This window comes from Podarcis erhardii (assembly GCF_964252035.2).
Source record: "Podarcis erhardii genome assembly, chromosome: 6".
NCBI classification, from domain to species: Eukaryota; Metazoa; Chordata; class Lepidosauria; order Squamata; family Lacertidae; genus Podarcis; species Podarcis erhardii.
The window spans coordinates 100,126,207-100,146,427 of record NC_138510.1 but is presented as its reverse complement, the minus strand read 5'-3'; the positions used below and the strand labels follow the sequence as shown (position 1 = coordinate 100,146,427).

Sequence of the window (20,221 nt, the reverse complement as noted above, 5' to 3'; positions counted from 1 at the left end):
TTCGTCTTGCGAAGCCGCTAAAAAATCGGAAAACCCTTTCGTCTTGCGGGTTTTTCGTTTAGCGAGGCATTCGTCTTGCGGGGCACCACTGTATCTGTATTCCTTTCTCCGTTGGCACAGCTGCCACAGCATGCAAATCCTCTCCTGTGCCGAAGATGCACTTATGAGTTGAAGCTGCTGATGAAGTATTTTTCCATCAGCACAGAACAGGTTGCTCCTGAACAAATGCGTATTTAGTCAGGTAGGGACTTGCTCATAATTGGTGCTTGCGCACTTCTCACAACTGTGTTTCCAAAAGCATGAGATCATGTTAGTTATCCATAAACTACATTCTGACATATCACAGTGGTTGTGTGAATTGCCCCAAACCGTATTAAATATTTTTCAGCATTTTGTGCATGTTCTTACCTTAATCTGTGCTGATAAAGCCCATGCTGTCAATTCCACCCATTCACTCCTTGTGAGGCAAGCCTTGGGGCAGTCTAGCCTCAGCCAGAGTGAGCGGCGTTAGCCTTTATTTCCTGTAAAGCGCTTGAATTCGACTCTCCAGCCCCGCTCTCCCCGGAGCAGCTCGAGAGCTCCTCCCGCTCCGGAGCCATGGCCGCCTCCCGCCTCCCTGGCGCTGGGGCGGGCGGGCGGGCGGCGCCCTTTGTTGGTCCCGGCGCGTCTCCCGCCCTGGGAGGGGAGCTTCGCCCACACGGGAGCCTTTCTGAGGAGAGCCCAGAAACCCCGACGCCTTTCCACATCGTGGAGCTGAAAGGTTTCAGGTCTAAAAAGTGAGGTTTGTGAAACAGGAAAGAAAAAAGGCGCCCTTAATAAATTTTCGAGCACGACCCGGAAAACTCACCTGAAAAATAGGTAACCTCTTTTGTCTCAGTTGGGCAGGATTTCATTGAATACATTAAAAAAGAAAAATTACACTTGCCTCTTCTGCAGGCCTCTCAGTTTGGGCTAAGTAGCATCGATTTGGTTGGAAAAAATTCCTGGTGTTAAAAAGAGCCCTTTATTCTTGGTACTCCTTGTGCCCTTGACGGCTCAGCTCTGGCCTTGTGTTTCTGTGCAAGTTTCAAGCCATGGGCCCCACTTCCGGGTCTCTCATTTTCTATGACGGTGCTCTCCTCTTACCACCTTCTCTGTGTCTTCTCACAAATATCCAGATAACCAGCTTTATCATTTTTTCTTGTGAATGTAACATCTCATGCCAGCCTTGGTTTGGTTTGATTTTTATGTGTTTTATTTCATGAAATTTCATTTTGTTATTTGGATTCTATGGATAAAATTCATGGACGTAGCTAAGGGGGGGGGGCAGCTTTCCCCTACAATCAAGTAAATCAATAAAAATATTTAACTAACTGAGGTTCTGGCTCCCCAACATGAAGCCTGCCCCCCCACAACAGAAATCTTGATAACATTGCCCATGATAACATTTAATAAAAATACTTAAAAAAAATAAAAAATCAGATTGCAGTGGGGGACTTTAATATATGCCCAGAAGCAGCTTATTATGAGGAAATGCTGTGGCATAAAGTGTTTCAGTAAACTCTCAGTCTCTGAAAACACAATTCAGGTTGTCACTTCTGCTGCCTTCTAAACTGAAAGAAACTGCATTTACCACAAACTGTTTTGTAGCTCATATGTTACATTTCTTTCCTATTCCTTGAGAGCCAGTGTGGCATAATGGTTAGAATGCTTGCTGTGACTATGAGGCTAGGGTTCGAATCTCCACTCAGCCATGAAGCTTACTGGATACACTTGGGCCAATCATGTCAAATGCACATCAGATTTGCAGAAGTCTAGTGACCAAGACAAGAAATAGTCCTGCTCCATTCTGCCATCTTCAGACCACACCTGAAATACTGTGTCCAATTCTGGGCACCAATTTAAGGAGGATGTTGACAAACTAGAAGGTGTGCAGAGGAGGGCAACCAAGATGATCCAAGGTCTGGAAACCAAGTTCTGAGGAATGGTCAAGGGAGTTGGATATGTTTAGCCTGCTAAGTTCTTTCTTGACTTAAGCATTTATTCATTTACTAAGCCTTAGTACATCAAAAACTTGAGGGAGAATTTCCTGAAGAAAGAAATTAAATATTGTAGCTTAAGCCAAGAAGAAATGTAACATATAGACTTGAATGTTTATAAATATATCAAAACTGTGAGAGAGAATTTACTGAAGAAGCCCGAGACTCTTCATGGGCATAACAGGTGACAAACGCCGCCACCCTGTCTAATTATTGTGTGTAACATCACCGACAGTTCGTTTGATCAAACTTATCTTCGTTGATATCTAACCCTTGAGCGCAACATTGCTGACACTTCGTTTGATCAAACTTACTTTTGTTTATATCTACAGGAGCCTGGCTAAAGGACCTTTAAAGACTGAATCTTCCTTTTGGACACAATTTGAATGAGTTTTCTGTTTGTGGCTTCTGTAGTAGATCTTGTACATTGTTCTCTCAAGTTTTGGATTATTAATATAAGTTTTAGAATGTAGAATGGTTTGGTAGTGTTTTGTGTGCTGCTTATGTGCTGCTTACTTTATACTGGTCTACTACCAACTTTGAGAAGGAGCGGAGAGGGCTCTAGAACCCTGCCAGAGCCCTCATACCTGCTTCCCAAAGCCTGGTATCTCCCCTACCTGGCTTTGGGAAGGCGGCTTTGGGCTGGAGAGGGTGTCAAATTTTGGCCTCACACAGGACGCAATATTACCCAGGTCCACCCTGATGACTGCCATGTGTCTTCCTCAGCCTGGCAGCAGACCGGCTTCCCAGTGCCCTGATCCTGCCCACCTGCCTTGCTCACCTGGACTATGGCTGTTATCAAGGAGACAGAGCAGTGGCCTATTTTCACCTAATCTTGTCACGGTGAGTTTTTGCTCCTGGACTCTCACTTCTGTGCATTGCACGTCAACACATTCTCCAGCATTCCTAAAATTATAGAATCACAGGGACCTCATGGGTCATCTGCGCTGACCCCCTGCAAGGCAGGAATCTCAACTAAAGCAACCCAGAGCTATAAAATAACCTTTCATACAATCTTTATCTAAGGTGTGTTTACTGAGATTGCTGGATTGTTGAGCTCAAAGGTTAAAAGTTACCTGACTGCTTTACCCTTTGCTATTGCAAATGCAACCAGTACAACTTCCACATCCCAGAGATCTTTCCTCATTGTCATGTGAAGAAGAATCGTAAATGGAAGCATTTGGGAAGCCTGCCAAGCCATGTGATGTTGTTTCTCAACACTGTAGACCTTGTTTCTCAGTTACTGTTTTTGGCCATGGAAAAAGACTGCTAAATATTTTCAAACCCATGTCTTTCCTGCCAGGATTTGCTTCCCTCCGTCCAATTGGAGCAAACAGCTGGGAGGGACTGTTGCTCAATGACACCCTTTAAAAGCTCTCTTCTCTCCACCCTGAAGAAGAATTTCAGAGTGGAAGAGGCGGACTAGGCAGCACGGTGAATCCTTGGGCTATTGCCTCATCACATCTGCAGTCTTCACAGGTCTGTTGTGTAGCTTTCAGTCTGCAAATATTAAGTTGTTGTCAGGTATACCAGTTACAGTTGTTTAGAGCAGGTGAATGTCATATTTCTAGTCATCAGAAGGTATCAGGGTCTTTGTAAAGGACAGACTTGAAGGATAAAATGGCATATGAAATGTTGAAAGGGATCTGAACGAGTTTAACAGAGCACACCTGCTGGTTTCACTGGACTAGAAGCACAGGAACCTATGAAGCAGCAAGAACAACTAAAATAGCTTACTTTCAAAAATAAATGTGAGGAATGGAGAAGACCAAATCACTAAGGAATTAGTGTCAGGATATCCTCTTTAATAAGTGTAATATCCCGTTATGAAATCACTGGTTTTTTATTGAAAGGAATAACTGAGTATTGCTTTTACCCAGGCATAGGCAAACTCAGCCCTCAGATGCTTTGGGACTACAATTCCCATAATCACTGGCCACTGGTCCTGTTAGCCAGGGATGATCGGAGTTGTAGTCCCAAAACATCTTGGAGGGACGAGTCTGCCTGTGCCTGCTTTTACCTATATTACAATTTCTAGAGGAGTGCATAGAATGTTCTACAATCCTCATACTAATCTTGTGAGGTAGGTTATTAAAATTTTGCTAATAAAAAAGGGAGGATGAGAAAGTATAGTTTCCAGAATATGGAGTAACATTGTGGGACATTTATTGGATCTGGGAGAACAGGGTAAAAGCCACGGCTTGGCCCTCAAGTGAGGCCTTTGGCCAGTCATTGTCTCTCAGCCTCACCTACCTCACAGGGTCATTGTGAGGATAACATGGGAAATGGGAAACCAGGAGGGCCACCTTGAGCACTTTGGAGGAAAGGTGGGGTATAAGGGGAAAGGAGTCATAGAATCATAGAATTGTAACGTGGGAGGGGATCCCAAGCAGCTCAGCTGGTCCAACCCTCTGTGATGCAGGCATCTCAACTACAGCATCCCTGACAGATGGCCATCCAACCTCTGCATAAAAACCTCTAAGGAAGGAGAGCCCACAACCTCTCAAGGGAGACTGTCCCACTGCCAAACAGCTCTTACTGTCAAAAAGTTTTTCCAGATGTTTAGTTGGAATCTCCTTGCTTGTCAGTTGAAGCCATTGCCTTGAGTCCTACCCTCCAGAGCAGGAGAAAACAAGCTTGCTCCCCCTTCCATGTGACAGCCCTTAAGATATTTGAAAATGACTATCATATCTCCTGTCAGTCTCTATCATCTTGGTTGCCCCCCTCTGCACATGTTTCAGCTTGTCACCATCCTTCTTAGATTGTGGTGCCCAGAATTGGACAGAGTATTCCAGGTGTGGTCTGACCAAGGCAGAATCGAGTGGTACTATTACTTCCCTTGATCTGGATACTAGACATCTGTTGATGCAGCCTAGAATAGTGTTAGCCTTTTTTGCTGCTGCATCACACTGTTGACTCATGTTAAGCTTGTGGTCCACCCTAAACCCTTTTCACATGAACTGCTAGTAAGCCAGGTGTCTCCCATGTTATATTTGTGCATCTGGTTCTTTCTGCCTAAGTGTAGAACCTGACATTTCTCCCTATTGACATTCATTTTTTTAGCTTGCACCCAGTTCTCCAATCTGTTAAGGTCATTTTGAATTCCGATTCTGTCTTCTGCAGCATTAGCTACTCCTCCCAGTTTGGTGTCATCTGCAGATTTGAGGAGCATTCCCTCAATTCCTTCATCCGTCACTTATAAAGACATTGAACAACAATGAGCCCAACAATGGGCCCTGTGACACCCCACTTGTCACTTTTTCCCAGGATGATGAGGGATCTTTAATGAGTACTAACAATTTCCCTCTTAAACACACGTTTTACCTTTTGAAACATGGTAAAAATATGGCTGCTGAAAGACCTTTCTGATGGGGAAAGTCAACAAGAGAAAATGACATCAATGACTGCCTTTGGTATCTTGCCTGCAGGGGGATTTTGTGGCTTCCTGGTGCAGAAATTGTTGCTGGTTTGAACTAGAAGAGAAATAAAGTAAAGCTTATCTTCACTGAGGGAGGAGTTCAGAGATCATGGATGTATTTATTTTGTGGACGTGCTGGTCAGACCTGCCTGGTTGAAATAATTATCTCTCGAAGTGCCATGGGGAAGGTTCAGAGATCCAGGTGACAAGTCAGCTAGTGCCTGAAATGGATATTCATCACTGTTTAGTGCTGTTGGCATACTTTGCCTGTCATGAAAGAAGGAACGTGTTGGGCAGCAACAAATGGGATTAAATCAGTCATAGTGTTGTTGAAAGAGCATGACATATGCACACACCAGTTAAGACCAGGATGGAGAGGGTACTTCAGATCCCTCCCCATGAGATGCTCAGGGAGACTGGCATGCACAGCCCCCTACAATTCCCCTGGCATGGTTACTGGCAAACCTGAGCTACACTTGGTGGGTCGTGTGGTGGGGGGAGGCCAAGGGGCTCCCTCCCATAGGAACCACTTTCAGCTTGCTGTGCATGGCTTCTTTCACAATCCTGGGCAGAAGCCCCTGTTGAGAAGCCTCTCAAGCCTTGCAGGCATCCTGATATCCCTTCCTTTCATCCACGGTGAACCTCTTACGATGTTGGTGCCCATTTCCATGACCCCACTGGCCCTTCTGCTATAGGAAGGAGGCCCCCTGCTTCACCAGTAAGCCTTGATGCCCCACCGTCATGTTCATCAAACAACATTCATAGGCAAAGAATTCCTCCACACACACACACAAAAAGGTGGATTCTTCCTAAGGCTTTCCCACAGTGACTGAAGCATAAATGTTCTCCTGTTAGCCAAGGCACAACTGAGCCTCCAGGCTGCCGGGAACTGCACACAGATCAGCTGTGAAAGCATGAACACAAGGAACGGAGTCAGCACTAAAAAGTGGATATGAGTGTTGTATTTAAGATTCTTTACTGTGTTTACCATTTGCTCAACTCTCCACTGCACTCCTGCTGCTGGTGTTTGAAGTTGTGCACACATGACATCAGCCACAATCCATCTGTATTCTGCAGCTTCCTGAGAAAAACCTACATTTGACTCATTTACTTTCACACCAGTGCAATTTCCTCATAGACACACTTTGCAAACAATTTTGACTAATACAATTCATTTTGTATGCTATTTTTTAAAATTTTAATATATGGCTTTTAATGTACACTTTCCCCTAATATATGCAATTTTGTTCCTCTTTTGGGTTGAAACCAATTTCAAAGGTATCATTTTGGGAATTGCAAAACAAGTTCAGGGAGATATGTGTGCCTGGATTATTGAAGGTGCAAGAGTGTGAACTTTATGGAAATAAGTATCTCTTTCTCCTCCTAGCCTAGCCCTAACATTCCTGAAATTGGGAAACCAGCCATGGCAAAGAAGAGAGTTGCAATTATAGGAGGTGGCTCCAGTGGACTTTGTAGCATCAAATGCTGTTTAGATGAGGGTCTAGATCCTACATGCTTTGAGAGCAGTGAAGACATTGGGGGGCTCTGGAGGTTCAAGGTAAGCCAGATCATTTCATAAATGTTAATTTTTTCTTGCTGAGGATTCTGTCAGTGGGGATTTGTAACAACAACTGCTAAAAACCTAGGAGCAGGAAAGGAGCAGAAACTGTGATGGGAAAATGGAAGCTTTAACCTGCTAAAAGAAGTTCTTGGTCACAGGAAGGAAAGATTGACCATGCTCAGCCTAACTGAATGCAGGGCCAGCAAGTTGGATGCCTGTCTAAGGAGGCAGCTCCTCCAATATCCAGTTTTTCTGGATCTGCCTTTGCTGCTGCTCCCAAGCTCAAACGAAGCACTAAATACTGTCAGGTCGTGTGTGACGTGATGTGTGGGTTATTTCTTATTGTGCATCAGTAGATCACAAAGATAGAACACCTGAGTTTGCCACGCACCTTTTGACTTGCACAATATAACTTTTGAGGATGAGCTAATTCATGGTATTCCAATTCATGGTTTCTCTGAAAGTAGTGCCTCATATATGTCTGTCTCTGCCCTTGCAGTACTTTTCAAACAGTTTTAACATGTGTATTGCAACTCTCCAGTGTTTTCTTCCACAAAGGAAATTGATCCTGTTAAGGCCTAGCCTAGATTTCCCAGTGATTGGAGAAGCAAGTGCCTCAAACAATATTATAATTGCCTTTGTTACTTGCCTTTCAAAGAAAACATCCCTAAGTGACATACAGTGGTACCTCTGGATGCGAACAGGATCTGTTCTGGAGCCCCGTTCGCATTCTGAAGCGAACGCAACCTGCATCTGCGTGTGTGCGGGTTGTGATTCACTGCTTCTGTGAATGTGTGTGATGTCATTTTGAGCATCTGCGCATGCGCCGAAACCCGGAAGTAACACGTTCCGTTACTTTCGGGTCGCCGCAGAGCACAACCCGAAAACCCTCAACCTGAAGCAACTTTAACCCGAGGTATGACTGTATACGAAATGAGCACAACCTCACCCTCTTAAAATTATGCTTCCTGCAGGAGAATCCTGAGGAGGGACGGGCCAGCATCTATAGATCTGTCATCATCAACACCTCCAAGGAGATGATGTGCTTCAGCGACTTCCCCATCCCAGATGACTTCCCCAACTACATGCACAACTCCAAGATTATGGATTATTTCCGAATGTACGCCAGGCACTTTGATCTTCTGAAATATATCCGTTTCAGGGTAAGAAGAGTAGGACAGAGCAGCTGTGTTCTGGGATGTTTCTAGGTTTGGAAGAGCAAATTCTGGGCAGAAGAGTTCTTGACAATATACTATGCAATATACTATGAGTAGTTGGTCCAAGTGGCCTCTCTCATGTTCTCTCTTGCCATAAGCAGAGCATTCAGTCAACAGGGAGGACATTGAAGAAAACCAAAAATGATGCCAAAAACAAAAAGAGATTGGGGATTAAATCCTGCTGTCTTGTCTACCCGATGCAGAATTATATGCTGTCCTCCTGCTCATCAGCTGACAGCACCAGCTGTGGTTTGGGGGAAGTGGCCTCACAGGGTCACATTGGACCTCCTGGCAGCCTGAGATTGGCTTGTGGCTGCAGGTTCCCCATCCTTCTTTTAGGTGGAAGGAAGTTGAGAGTGTGTTTCTTCAGCTCTTTTCAGCCTTTCCTGATCAATCTGTGTTTGCTTTTTTGTAGACCACTTTTTCTTTTTGCTTTGTCACAGCAGAATTTTTTAAGGATGAAAAGCTTGCAATCTTTATTTGTGGGAGAGAAGGGGGACACCAAAACTCTGTCTTCTTCCATCTCTAGCAACCATTGAAGATGGGGTGGAGCCAGTGGAGAGCAGAAGGCAGGAGACAACCTGTCTAGGGAGAAGGGTCACGAGGGTTTAGTGAAACAAGAGGCTATAGAAGGTGTGAGTGGATCCCTCATGCAGTTATTCACTCGGTTACATGCCTTCCTGTCAACCGTGCACCTCTGCAGACTCCAAGAGGACAGCATAAAAACTGCTTTGCTAAACAGTTGATAAACAGGACTAATTGATGCCAGCTTACACAGAGCTAAGCTAAAACACAGGACTCGTCTGTAACGTCGCAAAAATGGCATGGTTTTTTCACTTGGAATCATTTTGTTTGAATGAACCATACCAAGTTCTGACTGAGTGGCTCAGCAAGATGCTTAGCAAACACATTCTTGCCAACTGCTGTGAGGTGTAACCTATCTCTTGCCAGAAGTCCTTACTCAAGAAAGCGGAGAAGAAGTCAAACCTTTCCTGACAACATCCCCTGTGCCGCCAGTGGTTTACTTCCAGTATTTTCCTCCTTCCTGGGCCACGACTTTCATCAGGAAAGAGTGTTGAAAAAAACCTCTGTCCCCCATGGTCCTTGAGCTTCCAGTCCAGAGTCTCATAGTTCCTTGCTATACATCAAGGGCTGTGTCTGGCAGTATTATTTGAATGCACGTGGATCAGAAGGGAGGGGTTGTGACCAGTGGGCTTTATAAGCCTTGGCAACTTCTCTGTCCTTGAATTGTTGCACCCAGGACATCCTGTTACCTCTGCACACTGCTGCCTCTGTCCCCCTCAGTAAGGAGTCCCCTTCCACCAACCCAAGTCCCTTCCTCCTCTGGGGACTGGCAGGAATCATTCCATACACAGTGCCTTCCAAAACCACCTCAGAGTGTTCTAAGCTCTGCAACTTAAGTTCTTGATCCTCTGGCCCAGTATCTGTGTCTGAGGTGAGCGCAAGGAATTAATTTTGCAGCTCCAGTGACACAGCATGGCTTCTGACAGTACTGCTTCTGTGAGCCAAGTTCCTCCAGGAGTTTGTCTCCTGCAACGGGTGATCTTCCTCTGTGGGAAAATGGTTGTTTGCACATAAGAGCATGGGCGAAAGTTTATTATTGCAAGGTGATTTCATAGCAAAAGGCATTGCTTGGAGCATGATCAACGCGTGGAGAGCTCATGCTGCCCGATGATTGGTCCACGTAAGCATAGCCTGATCAAATACGTGGTCTGGTGTGATGGCATGAGACCCATGTATTGTATTGTCTTTTATCTGCTAGCTGAGGCAAAGTTTTCTCCTTGAATTTGTATCTTTTCTACTGCACACAATAAATGTTGGCTGCAGCAGCTCCTGGGCAGCCAGATTTCTGCAACCCATCTTGGTGTGAGACTGATTATTTATGGATGGCGAGCAGGTTCTCGTCATTCCTCCTCTGTAGTTGTTCTTCCAGGACAGTCCACTCAGCTCTATCAAGAAAGTCATCATCTTGCCCAGTAATTTGAAGGGTGACTTGGCTGGCCTCAAGTTGCTGTACCTTCTCTTCCAGCGAGGCAACCAGCTTGCACTTGCTGCAGGTGTAGTTTTGCACATTCTGAGGCAGAAAGACAAATATGGCAGAGGTGTTGCAGGTCACTTCAGTAGCCCCCTCATCATCCATGTCTCTTAGTCCTACAGAAACCGTGAGACGGCACTCTGGGCCTTCTCTTCCCAATCTCCTCGCCAACACTCCTGTTTATTTGCAAGCTCTCAGAAGCTGCTATCAGCCAAGTCTACCTGCTGCTGGCTGATAACCCCTCTGCCCACTCCCTCCCTTGTTCAGCCTGGCTTCCTCTTGGCAGTAGCATGCAGCCACACCCACAGCCAAGCCGCCAAGCAGCTCAGACAAGCAACCAGCCTTAATCCCAAAGAGAGAAGCTCACTCTTTTTAGTCTCCTCCACCAATTTCTCCCACTGTTGTTTTGTCACATCTATTGTGCATGTGCTGCTGCTGCTGCTGCTGCTGCTGCTGGGGGTTCCCAAAAGGAAGAAAGATGCAATAAAAATGTTTGAATAAATAAACAAAATACAGTGGTACCTCGGGTTACATACGCTTCAGAATTAAGTTCTTAACCCGAGGTACCACTGTACTTCTTCTAGCATGCTGTAAAATTCATCTATTTCTTGGTACTGGAGGAATTGAAATTTACCCTTGAGATTCAGCAAGGGTTGTGGGTGTGGGTGGTGCTTTTCTTCCAGAAAAAGAAAAGGGGTCAGTACTCCTCACTCCGAAGTTGTAATAGTCAGTGCCCCACTTTTAAGCAACGCTTTTCATTGGCGGTGTGGGTGTGTTGGCACTGCGCACCCCTGAGTACCCCCAGAAAAAAAGAATTTGCTCAACATGGAATAATCTAAGGTCTGGTCCCAATCAGTTTTATTTGGAAGCATTTATTTTCATTTCAAGTGTGTAGGTTTAAGACCGCAGCCCTTAGGTGTCTTCTGATATGTATTTTGTACCATATGCTGAGGCATACATTAATATCACAGAAATAAATCTTTCATCATTCTCTTGCTGACTTTTTTCTTTCCAGACTAAGGTGTGCAGTGTAAAAAGGCGCCCAGATTTCCCTAGCACTGGCCAATGGGATGTTGTCACAGAGACGGGTGGAAAAGAAGAGTCATCTGTCTTTGATGCAATCCTGGTTTGCACTGGGCATCACACAAAGGCACATCTGCCGCTGAACTCCTTCCCAGGTAGGCTCTGTAGGTGCTAAGGGGAGCGACAGAGCCATTGCAGGCAGATGTTACAGGCAATCCTTGTTTTGCACGTAAGACCACTCTGCTCCTGCCCCTTCTCATGACGTTTTTATGACATTTTGTGACTGCTTCAGGGTTTGCCACCCCTCAGTCGTTGCCTCTAGTCTGGATATGTGCACGCTCCCCTTGCCATGTCTCACTTGCCTGAGCTTCCCACAGCTCATGCTGTTTTGGGCACTGGCACTTACATAAAGATGCTCAGCAGAGAAAACCACATGGCAGTGTCCGTCTTATCAAGGAACCAATCCTGTAACTGCATTTCGCGCGCGCGCTCTCTCTCTCTCTCTTAAAATAAGCTAAGTTCTTCCTTTATGTTTAACTTGCTACTCATTTCTATAGCCTTTTCCAGTGTGCAAAGTGTTGTGTATTTGTTATCCCACAGTTATTCTCACCACAACTCTGTGTAGTAAGTAGTGCTTAGACAGAGAACAGGTCGTTCATTTCAGCCAGTGAGTTTCAAAGTATCACACTGGCACAGCTGTATCACACTGGTGCAGCAGTTCTTTCCGTAGTTCCATGGGAACTTTGGAAGCTGACTTATAATGAGTCTGGCCATGGATCCATCCAGCTCTGTATCGTCAAAATGGACTGGCAGCAGTTCTGCAGTTCCATTGCCTTTTCCCAGCTGTGCCAGGAGATGCTGAGGTTGAACTTGGGGCCTTTTGCATGAAAAGCATCTTCTCTCACACTGGCCTTGAGTTGATCAGACTAGGGAGGGGGATAAGTGCTAAAATAAGCAACAAAGCATTAAAAACCAAAGAGCAAACCGTGTGTATGTCATAAAAAGCAAGTTTTCCAATCAAAAAAGATTACTTCACTAGCATAAAAGTTATTTTTTTCCTTCCTAGAACAGTACAGAAACTACATTTGTTTAAAGGTTTAGGCTCACAAAACTGAACTAGTTTTGCAAATGTGGTTTGGAAAGATATTGTGAGAGAATTCAGGGGGGGCAAGGAATAAAATTTGTCCAAATTGGTTGCCATATGTCCTCTTTTTCCAGGACATGTCCTCTTTTTCATGGGTAGAGTCATCATAGAGATCCATAGTTCAAAGTAGAACTCAGCAAATGTGTCCTCATTTTTGCTCTTCAAAATATGTCCACAGTCCTTAGTGCAGTTAGTGTTGCAACTACAGAGTTTACCAGTTTCATACCAGCAGAAAACGACAGTGCCAGATCTCATGTACAAGACACATCCACACTACCTGAGCTTGAACAATTTTGCTCTTCACTTACAGGAATTGAAAAGTTCAAAGGTCGCTACTTTCACAGTCGTGATTACAAGAGCCCAGCGGAGTTTGCTGGGAAAAGAGTAATTGTGATTGGCATTGGGAACTCAGGCGGGGACCTTGCTGTGGAGATAAGTCGCACGGCACAACAGGTCTGGCTACTATTATTTATTATTGGTTAAATTTGTATCTCACCCTCTACCCGTAGATCTCAGGAAAGTTCTATATTGTGATGGTTTTGCCTGGTGTAGCAGCCCCAGAGTGTGTCAAAGATGTAGTAGCAGAATGCCAGTGGAAGGGATTGGTTATGGAAATGGTCTGAGAGCAGCGAAAAAGAGCTAGACCAACAAATCAGAGGCAAGAGCTGAAGCAGGAGACTGGGATGAGGGAGGCCAAGAGGCAGAGAGGAGTCAGTCGTGCGGCAACAAGCTCCCCTCCCACAACCAGGAGAGGCATGAAATGGAGGAGCAGTCTCCAATCGATTGCTTGGGAAAAGCCCTGGGCTGCAGGGAGGCAGGGGCTTTTTGTCTTGGTAACTTTTGCATGGGGACAAGACCTGCCGGGAATGAGTTGCTGTGTTTATTAGGCCTGACACTCCACCATGTCCCAGTGGATTGTGGTTTTGCTAATAAAGAGTTAGCTCCAGCTTGCACAGCATGATGGACTGCCGGCTCTCTTGTGACAATAGATGGGCACTGAGGCAGGCCCCCATCTCTAGGGACTCCTGGGAGGTGCAGAAGGCAGGGAACAGCATCCCTGGAGAGAGAGAGCTCTAGCTGGTTGGAAGGAGAGGCTGTGGAAGGCGGGCAGATGATGTCTCAATTGTCACTCATGCTGCCAGGGGAAAGTGGGTAGTTGCAAAAAGGATGCCCAAAGGATGGGCTCTGGGAAGAGGGAGGAGGTGCTTGGATTCAAGCTCTTTTCACTTGCTGGCTTCACTTGCTCGCAAGGAGAGGATTTTTAGAGCAGGGGGGGCTCCCAAACTGTGCTCCACGAGCTTCATTTAGGTGGTCCACAGCATGTCTGTGGATTTGTGGTTGAAGCCAGGGGACCCCACATACATTACGGGCAGCCCCCCATTTACGCAGGGTTGACAACATCCCAAGGTGCCGCACACATCAGTGAAATCACGTAAAATTGAAACCCACTGAAAAAGCCCGCAAGTCCCCCACCCTGCCCCCTTTCCACCCTTTTAGTGATGTTTCATTGACGTCTTTATGACGTTTCCAGGTCACTTCCTGGTTTGGCGGCACAATAAGCATATATACTGTTGCACATGCACTGAACACACATAAACAGGGGCTGCCTGTACATTAAATACTCAAACTGAGTTTTAATTGTATTTCTTTGCCTTCTTTATTTCTTAGATTTATAATATCTTAATATTTAATAAATAAAGGCATCTAGCACAATGCATTGTAATTGCTACAACACGCAGAAAAATAACTAGTCTATCAAGGAAGGCCCTCAGCAATTTTCAACTGGTCCATGGGGTGAGGGGTGGGGGTCTCATGTCTGAGGCCCCTTCAGCTGGGGCCCAAAACTGATATCAGACAAAATTGGGGCAGTACTTGGCTTCAAGCAGTGTTCCCACGCCACCTCCCAAAGGAAGATATCATGTTCCCTGTAATGCCTGCTCTTTAATTCTGTGTATTGTCGCACTTTTAGTGATGAAGGCACTTTGCACATGCGTTGGCACTATTCTTAAATATTGCTGCACAAATTTCTGAAAATAAATTCCAGGGCTGATGATCACATACACAGAATCCCAAAATCGTGGAGTTGGAAGGGACCGCAAGGGTCGTCCAGTCCAACCTTGTGGCATTGAGATACCAGCACTGCTTCTATCATTTGCACATTCATTAACTAAATTCATACTGTTTTGTCTTTAGATATGGTTTTCTCCAAGTTAAGCTATATATCTGTGACTTCCTTTTACGTGCAAATGCTAATTAATTTTGTTACCCATTGTTATTTTCTGACTCAGATCCCCAGACAGATCCTCTGAATAAGTAATAAGTTGTTTAGCTTCAACTTCTTAAATTTATTTAATTTTTAACCTAGCAATTCAGGGGGTTGGACTAGATGACCCTCAGGGTCCCTTCCAACTCGTTTCTACGATTCTAATCTTTTGCTTTTTTTCTCAAAATTGCAATGGAGCCTTTTTAAAAGAGCTTTTAAGTTATCACACAGATTTTAAATTTGTTTGTCGTTTCTTCCATAGATTATACATTTGATGAAGATTTTAGTGTATTTAATTTGTAGCCATTATTTTTTTGTTCATTAAAAATGTGTTTTACCCTGTTTTCTATATACAGATAGGTAGCCGTGTTGGTCTGCCATAGTCAAAACAAAATAAAAAAATTCCTTCCAGTAGCACCTTAAAGACCAACTAAGTTAGTTCTAGGTATGAGCTTTCGTGTGCATGCACATTTCTTCAGATACACTGAAACAGAAGTCACCAGACCCTTCTATATAGTGAGAAGGTGGGGAGGGGTATTACTCAGAAGGGTGGTGGGAATGGGTGATTGGCAGATAGCTGTGATGAGCCTGTTGACGACTCTTAACGACTGCAATAGGTCTTACAGGAAAAAGCAAGGGGTGAGAAGGTGAAAAATGGCTTTGTCATGTATAATGAGATAAGAATCCAATGTCTTTGTTCAGACCAGGTCTCTCCATGGTTTGGTAATAAGTTGCAATTCAGCAGCTTCTCTTTCCAGTCTATTTCTGAAATTCCTTTGTAATAGAACAGCTACTTTGAGATCTTGTATAGAATGTCCTGGGAGACTGAAGTGTTCTCCTAATACCCCTCCCCACCTTCTCACTATATAGAAGGGTCTGGTGACTTCTGTTTCAGTGTATCTGAAGAAGTGTGCATGCACACGAAAGCTCATACCTAGAACTAACTTAGTTGGTCTTTAAGGTGCTACTGGAAGGAATTTTTTAATTTTGTTTTCTATATGACAGCCTAAAACATCCATTGCATAGGCAGTTAGTTAATGTGGGTTAATTGTGCATTCAGAATTTTGCAAAGTAGTTCATTACTGAATAAGCATCCGACAGCCAAACAGATACTGTCAATTTAAATGTGGTTTCAAGAAGCTTGATAACTTATTCACAGTATCTGTCTGGCTGTCGGATGCTTACTCAGTAACAAATATATTAAACTACTTTGCAGCATTCTGGATACACAATAACTCATAGACTTGAATGCATAATATTGTATAGTTACTCATCTCCTTGGCTCCAATGAAAGTAGGGGCGTCCTAAGGAAAAGCGGGACATTCTGGCATCAAATCAGAAACTAGGATGGCTCTGTAAATGCAGGACTGTCCCTGGAAAATAGGGACACTTGGAGGGTCCTGCACCCTCTGCTCTCTGCGTCCAGATATTTTCATCTATCTCACAGGTGATGTCCAACTAAAATGTTCTGCAGTTTTGGGGAACGTTGCAGGCGGAAGAAGGAACTTCATGAAGAACAGATCACATGGACATCTTAGTTAAATAATTGTCTTCCCATACCCAGGTCTTTCTCAGCACTCGCCGAGGTGCATGGATACTGAATCGTGTTGGGGAAGGAGGCTATCCAGCAGATGTGGTACTTTCTACTCGGTTTAACATGTTACGGAAGAAGTGTGCAACCATGTCCATGCTGAATCACTGGTTGGAGAGTCGTTTAAATGCAAGATTCAACCATTCTCATTATGGCCTGAAACCTAAACACAGGTATGGCTCAGCAATATGCTAATTAGTCTATACATGTCTATACATGTCTATGTATGTCTATACATCCAGAATGGATTCCGTTTGACTTCCAAGGTACGACTGTACAGTACTGCATTTTCCAGAAAATGTCAGGTGTCAAAGAAATAAAGAACTATCTGACGTTTAGAAGACATCTGAAGGCAGCCCTGTTTAGGGAAGTTTTCAATGACTGGTGTTTGAATGTATTTTTAATCTCTTGTTGGAAGCTGCCCAGAGCAGCTGGGGAAACCCAGCCAGATGGGCGGGGTATAAATAATCATCATCATCATCATCATCATCATCATCACCACCACCACCACCACCACCACAGAGGACAATTTAAGGATAATAGACATAACAGCTAAAAATAATGCACTACAATATGTGGCTGCTCCCAGACTGGCTCCCTCTTTGTTGTCCTTCTGCTGGCATGTGACCACCTTGTTCCATCAGACTTTGGGAACTGACTGCTTTCAATGAAAGGGCTGCTGCTGTGCTGCTCTTATTGGAATAACTTATTTTTAAGAGATATATTATATTTATATATGTATTTATATAGTTTATAGAATTGCATCTGACCATTAGCCATGCTGCCTGAAGCTGTGGGATCCAACATCACCTGAGGTTCCCTATCCCTGGTTTAGATTATGCATGCCCCTTGCTTCATATGTTAATTAGGCACCAGGCAAAAACATTCCTCCTCTTCCAGGCTAATTAAACAAACGATGGCCTTTTAAAATGTAGAGGGCGGTATTGGTTTTTTTTGTTATTATGCTATATATTTTTGTGCTATATATTTTTTGTATATTTTAAATTGTAAATGACCCTATGATTTTCATGAAGGGTGGTATAGGAATAATAATAATAATAATAATAATAATAATACCATTTTAATATTTTAATTTGTTGTTGATCTTTAGTCTTTGCACTGCTTACATATTTTGAAAATATTATACAGTTTAGAAATGCTTTTTAAATAATAATAATAATAATAATAATAATAATAATAATAATAATAATAATATTAAATAGCTATTTTGAGAATTCACCTAGCCAACACTGTCAGTAGAAGCCCTTCCCTTTTGCTTGCACAACGGCTTTCCCCGCTCCGACCGCCATGTGCCCCTGCAATTGGCTTGAGGTTGGGAAAAGTCCCAGAGCAGCATGTGGCAGGGAGCAAGCCTCTCTCTGACAAGCTGAAATGCTTCTGCCGATGAACGACTGAAAGACCATGACACTGACTTCCACCCTGTGTGTTTTTGTATCTTTCAGGGTTTTCAGCCAACATCCAACCGTCAACGATGAGCTTCCAAACTGCATCATTTCAGGGAAGGTGCTGGTGAAACCAAACATCTGTGAATTTACTGAAACTGCTGTTGTCTTTGAAGATGGCTCTAAGGAAGACGATATCGATTTTGTTGTCTTTGCCACAGGATACAGTTTCTCTTTTCCCTTCCTGGGAAACTCTGTGAGAGTCATTGAGAACCAGACCGCCCTGTATAAATTTGTCTTCCCCCCACACTTGGAGCAGCCTACTCTAGCAATCATTGGCCTTGTGCAACCCCTGGGTGCCATCATGCCCATTTCAGAGCTGCAGGCTCGCTGGGCAGTCCGTGTGTTTAAGGGTAAGAGCTTTCAAACTGCTCCATTTCATGCTGCTGGTAATCTCAGGAATCCTGTGTTTGAAGGAATGAGCTATACTGGTAAATTTGGGAAGTCTGGACACGGCAGGTGTTAATTTCATGGCACCAGGTCTATTTACTGTCACTTGACCTTGCTGAATGATGAGGGGGTAGTATTTCTTCACGGGAGCTGACCATGGAGCTGCCTCCTTTATTTGAGCTGTCAGATTTCGGGGGACAGATTTGAGGGCACTGCTATGGGGTGCTGCCTGGCCCAGAGAGGCTCCTTGGGGCCAGAGGTTTGGAGAGAGGGGTAGCGGAGCTTGCTGCCACCTTAACTTTATGCAATAACTGAGAGTTTTTTTATTTATTTTATGCCCTTAAAATGAAGGGGCTCCAACAGCTCATTTAAAAATAAGAAAGCAAAGCAACTCTCCTGCCTCCTTGAAGCAATGTGTCAACAATCTCTTTAAGAGGTTTTCCAGAAAGCTTTAGGAAAAGGGAAGTCTTCCTTCCCCCTGCATGGTAATAATGGGTGTGGGTGTGTGATATTTGACACTTTTTCTTTCTGATGAGTGAAAAAGACTCATTCTCTCCCACCTGCTTTATTACCAGGATGTTAAGTGGGGCTGGAAGGGGAGAGAGAAATTGGGGTGGGAAGGTAACATTTTCTTAGGGACCCTGAAACCTAGCAGCATTCCAATTCCCCTTATCTATCTGAAAGCTCAGAAATATCAGCTTTAGTTATGCACACAGGGAATCTAGGCTGATATTTCTCAAATGAAAAGAGAATTCCTGCTGACTAGGATGGAGCAATTCTGGTTTGTTGCAGGAGACTTCAGGACTTTCCAGAAAGGGCCTCTTGCCTCCCTTGATTACATTTTCCAGCTGCCTTTATCCAGGTCCTCTAAACGTTGCCTCTCTTTTCTAGGACTTGCTAAGATACCATCAATAAGTGGGATGATGTCGGATATCACCAGGACGTCAGCAGCAATGGCTAAACGGTAAATGACAGGCTTAGCTTGAATGGTTACCAGGTAGGCTAGTCTTATAGTGTTGCCACTTCCTACAACTGCACTTATTGCTGAGGTGCCTCAAGGTGGGAGTTCACTCTTGAATCGGAGCTACTCATGCATGCATGTTTTTGGGTGGGTGGTTGTGGGTTTGTTTGTTTTTTTGGGGTTTTTTTTTTTTGCATTATCTGCATGATATTGTTGTCATAAAAATGTCAGCCTGTAGTTTTTATTCATTTAATCGAGCCTACCCATTCTGTGGAAGATCCAGTAAGTAAAATGAGCCCAGTATACAACTCTGGTCACTGCTGGTGTGGGGGCTTGCTAGTATATTCTTATGGTGGGGCTGGGGCTGGGGCTGGGGCTGGGGGACTGGCTTGGTGGTGGTTTTGTGGCTAGCTTTCATCTCCCTATTTCCATTTGCTTTTCATCTGAGCGTTTTGTTTCCGGTGGCCCAAACAATATTGTGTTTATTTCCATGGATTGCTGCTTGCATAAGGCTTCTTTGAATTTGAACTCAGTTCAGAGGAGATTCTAACTGCAGTACATGTTGGTTTGCAAGCCCCCTCCACAGAGGCTGGCCCCTCTCACTGTCCTCGGAGCTTGCATACCGGTAACCTCCTCTGGCTGACATCCAGACAGACCAGGGAGATTTTGATAGGCGACATTTTCCCAAGCGTGGGTAAAATGCACAACCCCTCCCTCCTGCTTCCGCAGGGGAAAGAAAATAAGTCAGAAATCTATTTACATGATGTTTATTTCTGACATTACAGCACTAGAGAAAAACACGTCCTTTCAGTTCAGTTCTTCCAGCACGTCTGACAAACTTCCTGAACATGCGCACACAGAAGGTTTCAAGTTAACAATCTGGCTGTCTGCAGCGGTGATGTTTCCATATACTGACATCCTCCCCCATATGAATCATCGTTAGCTGCGGACAAAGCTTGATCCAGAGAAGAAAACAAAGTTGTTATACATGTAACAATCCCGTTGTTTCAGTTCCACCCTTGGAACTACCCGCCACTGGTTTCACCAATGTAACTCTCTGGTTGTCTGTTTTCCAAGGAATGAGTGCTTCTGCATTACCTTGGTTAGGGAATGTTG

The 20,221-nt window shown here is 44.3% G+C and overlaps 1 protein-coding gene across 5 annotated transcripts in view; it reads left to right on the top strand.

The window, feature by feature from the left end:
* Window positions 1-690: 690 nt before the first annotated feature.
* LOC309344706 (flavin-containing monooxygenase 5-like) overlaps window positions 691-20,221 on the top strand; it is a 30,964-nt gene continuing 11,433 nt past the window's right edge. Inside the window, exons 1-8 of one of the 5 annotated variants that reach the window (XM_081867332.1) lie at window positions 691-776; window positions 6,824-6,994; window positions 7,972-8,160; window positions 11,286-11,448; window positions 12,748-12,890; window positions 16,265-16,464; window positions 17,755-18,107; window positions 19,036-19,108. In XM_081867332.1, coding sequence (XP_081723458.1) covers window positions 6,860-6,994; window positions 7,972-8,160; window positions 11,286-11,448; window positions 12,748-12,890; window positions 16,265-16,464; window positions 17,755-18,107; window positions 19,036-19,108 — 1,256 coding nt within the window. In that variant the 5' untranslated portion in view covers window positions 691-776; window positions 6,824-6,859. Of the gene's footprint in view, window positions 859-2,705; window positions 2,862-3,383; window positions 3,498-6,823; window positions 6,995-7,971; window positions 8,161-11,285; window positions 11,449-12,747; window positions 12,891-16,264; window positions 16,465-17,754; window positions 18,108-19,035; window positions 19,109-20,221 lie in introns of those variants that run through there. The other 4 variants (XM_081867333.1, XM_081867331.1, XM_081867329.1 and 1 more) reach the window with 4 other exon arrangements.